Genomic DNA, 7,836 nt, shown 5'->3' with positions numbered 1-7,836 from the left:
TAAATCAGTGGTAAAGTACCCCTGAGATCAATCCCCAGTATCACAAAAAAAAGAAAGAAAGTGCATTTTGTGCAAGCATTGTACATTTATGTTACATTAGATTCAAACCCACCTAGAAGGTTTTAAGTTACCTTTTAAAACATTTCTATAGGGCTGGGTTTGTGGCTCAGTGGTAGAGCACTTGCCTAGCACATGTGAGGCACTGTTTGATTCTCAGGACCACATATAATCAATTAATTAAGTAATTGAAGGTCCACCGACAACTGGAAAAATATTTCAAAAAAACATTCCTGTGATTATATATCTCTGTATTTATGACTGAAATTTTTTTCAGATGTTATAAGAGTATTTACCTTTAAGTGGGTTTTCATGTCGATCGTTCCGATGGGTTTCAAGTAAGGACAGACACGCACTCTTCCTTAAGATAATTGACGATGCGCAGACCTAAGGGCAGATGCCCGAGTTCCCTGGACACTTAAAGAGTGTAAAACACTGCACTGGTGAGAAACAGGACGAAGACATCATTGTGTCTTCACAGGTGCCACGTGCCACAGTGTGTGGAGAGCACAAGAAGAGGGAAACTGCCAATGTAATAAAGCAGCCTGCGGTGGCAGGAGGGCAGAGGGCAGGGCGGGAAGGCCCAGTGTGTGCAGATGGAGGTCGGGAGTGAAGGGTGGGTGGGGAGGGAGTCAGGCTCAGGGAAGAAGTGGTTGGAGAGGTGGCCGAGGAGGAAGGCTTTCCAGGTGGGGAGGACAGTGAGAGTGGTCCAGGGGTCCTGATTCCAAGGGAATCCTGCTAGAAGGAAGCCACTTATGTTCTGACCTCTGGGCTGCACAGAGCTCTTCATTCAGGGGCACCCAGCAAACAGCTGGGGCGTTACACTTTTACAGTTCTGCGATAACTCTTGATAACTCCTGTATGGTCCTTATTGAGGTGGTAGGGGAGACAAATAAAAAGCAGATAGGCCAAGGTCTCTGCCAAGGCCCGTGGGGCAAGCCCTGGAGGAAATCCCCTAGGGTGGGGCTGGGCCGCAGGCAGGTGGGTGCTCCAGGCCATTTTTCTTCCTGCTGCCCAGCCCATCCTAGAGGTGACTTGGATACGGATGAATTCCCGCTTGAGAACACACATGCTTAAATGTGGGATTTTAGTGCATTTGGCTGATAAATATTTCAGATGCCTCCCCTGTTATTTCCTTTCCACCACCTCCCCCCAAATGGCCAGTCTGTGATAGGAGGAGTTCCCAGTCTGTGATGATAAGGAACTATGAGTCTGCCTTTTTAGTTATCTACCAGTCCTTACACCAGGAAAACTGAAACAATAAAGATGTGTCCCTGAAGGTCAATAAATCAGTGTTTTATGGGACCATGGAAAGGGGAGTTCCAAACCTGGGCCTCCTTTGCAGAATGTTGTTCTAGGAAGAACATTCTAGGAAGAATGTTGTTCTAGTGAGAACTTTATCTGCCATATAGTAGTAAAAAAGTTTCCCTCATTCTATTTGCCTATTTGGGGAGTGCATGAGGAAAAAAGAAATAGTGCTTTCTCACCTGGTGTGTCCAGTGGATTCTAGGACGTTGTCTGGGCTCCCCCCCCACGCCCCCTGTAGATCTGTATCCTGCCCTGATGGTCCTCAGCTATCCAGGTGATTCACACCCTGGGGCATCTATCCACTGGCCAGGTGGCCACCCCAGTAAAGCTGATGGCCTGTCTGCTGTCTCCTGCCCCCATCCACAAGGGCATCATACCTGCCCCTGAGCCCACGGGCCCCTGGCTTGGTGTGCCCCAGACCTGGATGGGTAAGCTTCTGCCCCGTGGGTAGTTTTTCCCCGGGCACCATTCTGTACTCTTCCTGATTATAGGAAGGCCTTTCTCTGTTTCCCACTAGGACAATGTGTGGGCTTTCTTGAATATCCACTGCTAGACACAGTTTAGGTTTTTGCTTCCAAGCACAAGCCTGAGGAGACCAGGATGGAGTATGGGCTTCACCCAACAGGCTTGGTCCCTCTGAAGTTCTTTCTTCTGAGGTTGGAAGCCGCGTGGGTGTTGAGGGAGGTTCCGCACAGCTGTGTTTTCTGTCCTGATTCTGAGAGATTCTCTGAGTCTGTTTCCTGCCAGTGTTCCCCGGGCAGCTCCCTGTCTATCTCTGTCACCAGAGGGCTGGCCCCAGGCCGCTGTTCTCACAGCAGCACGTTCCAATTGCAATGTGCTTTCAGACTAGAAGCCCAAAGGGGCCCCTCAGCAGGCGGAAATCACGTCGTTTTTAGCTGTGATGATAACTTTATATTTCTATTTGTTTCGTTGGCCACCATTAACCTTCGACCTTTGATTGTTGGGGGTTGCCACATGCAAGACGTGGCTTTCAGTTCAGAGCTGTAAGACTGCAGGTGTGTTCAATGCAACAAGTTAAACACCTCTGTCTATGTGACACTCTGCAAAAGGCTAGGAGACACAGACTAAGGACCACATCCCCTGGCCCCAGGAGATTCAGACTGCAGACAGTGAATACACAGAACACTGTTCCTGGGAGCACATCAAAGTGTGGTGGGCACACAGGACAAGGAACAGTGACGTGAAGTGTCACAGATCTCCCAGTCCTCCTTCCTCGTAGTTGTGCGTGTCCAAAGCACTGCAGAAAGTGCAGAAGAGCGACAGCTGGGCTGGGCTTCCAGGGTGCTTCACGTGATGGTGGGAATGGCAGGGGGCCTAACAGTGGAGTGTTTTCAGGGAGCTTTAGAGAATGCAGCAGAGGAAGGCAGAAGCCTGCGCTCAAGGCTTCATGTGCAAGCAAAATAGTTCAGATGTAATCTTGCTGCCCTCGGGCCCAGGAGGGACAGGATCAGATTTGTGTGTTATGGGGAGGAGCATCGAGGGTGGGGCCCGAGGCCAGTAAGGAGGCCACTGCCTTGGTTTGTGGAAGGGCTAGAAAAGGCTCAAATCAGGTCAGGGCCATGGTGTGAGAAGAAGCTGAGTGCAGGGTGACTTCAGAGGTGCTAGGTGCCCACAGCCCGTGTACAAGAATGTGGCTCTTTAGACCTATTTGGGAAAAAAAAAAAAAAAGACATAGCATTTGCTAGTAGGTGACCATTTGGATTATGTTTTTCGTAGCTTATTAAGGAAGCTGCTCTCTTAGTCCAGATCGCAGTGTTGTTCCGGTTCAAGGGAAGGAGGACTTCCTCCCCAGGCACACAGGAGAGGGGGACGCCACCTCTGCAGCCCCTCCTGGTCATCTTGCTGGGAGGCAAAGGCTGAGTTCCTTAATGTCAAGGAAAACAAGCTAAAAGCCACCGAGGCATTGGACACACAGGATATTTGTGTGTCCTGGAATTCAGAGAGCCATTTCCTGGCCCAGGGTGCCTCAGCATGAGGACTTCAGGGTGGAAGCCGGAGCTAAAACTGTCACCGAACAGAGATAAGCAGCCAGTGATCCCCACCGGGCCCAGCGTTACAGCAGGTGTGACCTGACCCCTGGTCTCCCGTGCTCTGGCCTCAGATAGGTCACCTGCCCCCGTAGGAAGCAGTGTTTGTGTTGGACCCACAGCTTGGCAAAAACTCCGAGCTTGCGAGTCTTGTTTTCCTGGAGGCCACTGTTGCCCAAGTGAGTGTTTCCCTTCCTCGTGGACTGGCCCCTGTTAGACTGCCCACCACACAGAGTCCTAACCCAGCAGGTGACACGGAGGCCTGTCTGGTACAAGCAAAAACAGAGCTGCCAGGTTTCCAAGTGGCCGGAAGAAAGACTGCCCAAACTAGACTTTCAGTTCATCAGAGTAATAATAACTGATTACATTTCCTGTGCAGAGCATTGAGAGTGCAAGAGCCACTTCCTTATGCCATCAGAAATTTGAAGACTTTCCATTAAAAATGAGGAAGAAAAACTCTAGCTTTTGGTGAATGTGACGGCTAAACAGGGCGAGTGGGGAAGAGGCGTGTGGTATTGCCGAGGGTCCCGTGAGTGCTGCCGTGCCCTCTGGCCTGGGTTCTGGCACATCTCCCAAGAGGGAAATGAATGCATATGCATATATGTTAATATATATATATATATATATATATATATATATATATATATATATATATATACATACATATATACACACAAATATGTATAAAATATATTAGTATATAATCCATATTTATTACTTTTTCCATTGTAATTAGCATCTCACTTGAAAGGGTGCCACTTGGTGGCTCAAGCAGCTGCCAAACCCATGTGCTACTTAGACCCAAGATAGATCCTAAAACTTACAGGGACTGGCAATCTGTTTGAAAGAGATTATTCACATCCGCCCTTGCTAACCCATGTCATTGTCTAATAATTCCTAATGTCAGGAACTTCCTCAAAGCAGACCTGAATCTAACATGTCACAATTTGACCTCGTTTCCTCAAATTTGTTCTTTAATAGGATAAAGACTGGTTGGTCAATGTCTTCTTTATTTTAGTATTTCTATTGCTGAAGATTGTTAACCCACAACTTCCCTTTCTCCGGGGTTATTCATGCCAATTCCTTTAACATCTTTGTGAGACTTTTCTCCTTCCAACACAGGGGATAGTTGTTTTATATGTACTGGCAAAATATAATCTTAATCAAATAAGACCCCACAGGGCATGGTGGAAAGCATCGGGGTCAGGACCTGCCCCACCCCCAGCATCAGGGTCAGGACCTGCCCCCTCTGGCCTGGGGGCTCGGGATCTCCCATTCTTCTTTCCTTCCAAAGCTCTGCTAAAGAAAGGCAGGCAAGATGTGGCGAACAGGTGGGACGATGACCTTGAAGGGGAGGGTCGGTGGGTGGTGTTCCACCTGGTCCTGGAAGGGTAGATTCTGAGGGGCAGCGAGATGGGGGAGAGAAGAGGCACAGGTGGGGCAAGCAGAGCATACCTGAGAAAATCCTGACCTGCCTAACGCCAGGGCCAGTGGGGGGGCCTGGGCAGGACAAGACCAGCTGGAAGAACTGCAGCTCTGAGCCCAAAGGGCTGGGCAAACACAGCCCAGGAAGTGGGACTGCGCTGTAGGCCAGCAGCTCTCCCGCTGTGGTCCCTGGGCAGAGCATCAGCACCGTCAGGAACCCACACCTACTGAATCAGAAGCGCTGGGGGTGGGCATTAGCAATCTGTGCTTTAATGCCTTCTCCGGGCAATTCCGAATAAGCTCAGAACTGCTGCCAGAGACCTTGGGATTCTGTGGAAAGGTTTTGACCCCAGCTCTAAGTTAACAAGGAATCTGGTTAATATATTTAAAGTCCCTTCCATTTATTGAACCCTTCCTGTGTGCCAGGATGTGCTAGGTGCTTTCTCTCTCATGCTCATGTCACCGTGGGGGAAGACAAGGACACAAAGGCAGGGGGGCCACGTAACTTGCCTGCGTTGGCACAGCTAGCAGGAGAGAGATGGAACTCCTCCCAAATGCCTGCGCTAGTGGCCATGGTCTTAACCCCTGTGTTTTGGGTATTTGTTCAGCATGTGCTGCACTGAGCCAAGCCCCCAGCCCCGGCCCTTAACCTCTCTGTAGAAGAGCTTTGCACAGTTGCTCTGTGATGGAGCCAACCTGGTACAGAAAGGGACCTCTTGGAATGGTGGTGGGGAGCGAGATAACCCGTCTGCATTTGTGCTGTCTACGAGGGGACGTATCCATTGAGGGCTTTCTACAGCCATTGTTAGGAAGAAAAGAAAGTGTTGTGTCTTTAAGGCTACTAGAGATAAAGGACGGACCCCAGGAGCATCTTCAGCACTGGCTGTGTGTGCCAGTGATCCCTGACTCAGGAGGAAAACAAGTGTGACACGCTGAGTCATTCCTGCCACTTCCCGAAGCAAGGCACCTCGGCTCCTCTCTGCCCCCACCCCACCCCCGCTCCCCCACCCTCAACAAAGGGCCCAGACTTGAGGGCCTCCGCCTGGACCTCAGCTGCCCACAGAGGTCCAGGTTCCCTCCGCTGACATTTATCCCACTCCTGTCCTGCCAGCTGCCTGTCGGGCTTGGGGGCTGGATCTAGGGCAGCCGAGCAGCCTAGAGTCAGTTTGGTCTCATAAGCTTTGGGAGACAATTCCACGACATTTTTCAAGATTCTTTATGTCGTCGTAGTTTTACTCTAATTACAGTGAATCTGGAGGCACCTGCCTTGACCCAAGTGTCCTAGACTCTTATTTTTGATGTCTTTGCCATGGTACCTATCAAGACCATTTTCTGTTATTGACTTTTTTTTTTTTTTCAATTCCTTAAAAGCTGTACCCTAAATAGTAGGGGACAGGTCAAATAAGAAAAGGGTCAGAACACACTGAGCCTTCTGGGTCCACTGTCAGCCTAGAGCTTTGGCTTGCAGTGAGATAGGGGGATGCCCCAAGGACAGGTTGAGGACAATCTGGTGCTGCTCAGGCACAGTGCCCAGAAATCTAGAAACGGAACCCAGACCTACGGCAATGGAAGCTGAGACAGGGCAACTAAGTGTTCAGTGGGGACATGTGTGCACTGGAACACAACTTCGTCTTGAATCCTGATATCTACCTTCCTTTCTTTGTATTTTCTTTGTTCTTCCTAGTGATTGAATGCAGGGGATACTGCAGTACCACTGAGATACATCTCTAGTCCTTTAAAATAAATAAAAATATATATGTTGCACTTGGACACAATACCTTTATTTTATTTATTTATTTTTATGTGGTACTGAGGATCAAACCCAGTGCTGTGCACATGTTAGGCAAGCGTTCTACCATTGAGCCACAGCCTCAGCTCCCTCATCTCCAGTCTTTTTATTTTTTTTGTTTTGAGACAGGGTCTCACTAAGTTGCCTAGGCTGTCCTTGAACTTGCAATCCTCCTGCCTCAGCCTCCCGAGTTGTGGGGACTACAGGCCTGTGCCAATACCCAGGCCTGTGCCCAATACCCAGCAAACCCACTAATTTCTAATGGGCACCAGGTTTAAAAGTGAAAAGGTGGGATCATAAAAAGTCGCCCCCTTTTGATGGCCAGGTTTTCCATGTTCCAGTCAGAGTCCCTGTGACCAGGCCATGGGGGTCCACTTTATGTGTAAAATTACAAATGACCAAAGCACCAGGATGCACACCCATCCTCTAGCTGTGCAGAGAAACACTCAGGTGTGGGAGTGCAGAAGTGATGGTACTTGGCGACTCTGTGCCCGGAATGGATCCAGGGCAAGAGCCACCTCCAGAGAGATGTCCCCAGAGGGTCAGGCACCGAGAGGCCAGAGCAGCTGCACTGTGGGTGGGCAGCTCTGTGTTGCGTCCCCATTAAAAGCGAGACTTCAAGTCCTGGAAGAGATTTTGCATCTTGATGTGGTGATCCCCTCTCCACGGGGTATCTGATTTTGCCCCCAATTGGCACAGTCTTTCCACGTCATGCTTGGGAATGTGAATTTGATTCAGAACTAGTTGGAAACTGTTAGCGTCTCCTGTAAAGGGAAGTAGTGAGGTCACATGGTCCTTTGGGGAAAAGCACTCACTGGCTTGGTTCTGGAGCTCTGCTGCCCACCCAGCACTGCCCCAGTCTGCTGGGAGGATGCAGGCCTAAAGGAAAGCCAAGCCTCCCACCTGGTGCCTGGCACATAGTAGGTGTTTCCTAGGGGTCCATGGTGTCTGTGTTCAGTGATGGGAGGAGGGATTCTCAGTGCTTATTATTGAGAAGGTGATAGTGTTTGAGAATGTGAGAAGGTTCTGGCTCTGGTCTTTGACATCAGCAGGCACACACAGAGCCAGGTGCCAGGGCCTTGGTATGCCATTGAGCATGGGGTGACTGGGCACACTGAGCCTGAAGTACCCCGTGGGAGCACTTTGGAGATATCTTACTGCAAACATTGGGGAAGATGGGGAGGGTGTGCTAAGGACCTGGTCACAACT

At 49.8% G+C, this 7,836-nt stretch overlaps 1 protein-coding gene across 1 annotated transcript in view; it reads left to right on the top strand.

Moving 5' to 3' along the window:
- Positions 1-454: 454 nt before the first annotated feature.
- The window catches only part of Tnfrsf11a (TNF receptor superfamily member 11a), a 48,345-nt gene continuing 40,963 nt past the window's right edge, over positions 455-7,836 (top strand). Inside the window, exon 1 of the mRNA XM_076837332.2 lies at positions 455-589. Coding sequence (XP_076693447.1) covers positions 455-589 — 135 coding nt within the window. The remainder of the gene's footprint in view (positions 590-7,836) is intronic.

Source organism: Callospermophilus lateralis, chromosome 17 (genome assembly GCF_048772815.1).
Source record: "Callospermophilus lateralis isolate mCalLat2 chromosome 17, mCalLat2.hap1, whole genome shotgun sequence".
NCBI lineage: Eukaryota > Metazoa > Chordata > Mammalia > Rodentia > Sciuridae > Callospermophilus > Callospermophilus lateralis.
The sequence above is the reverse complement of the archived record's forward strand: the minus strand, read 5'-3'. Positions and strand labels throughout refer to the sequence as shown.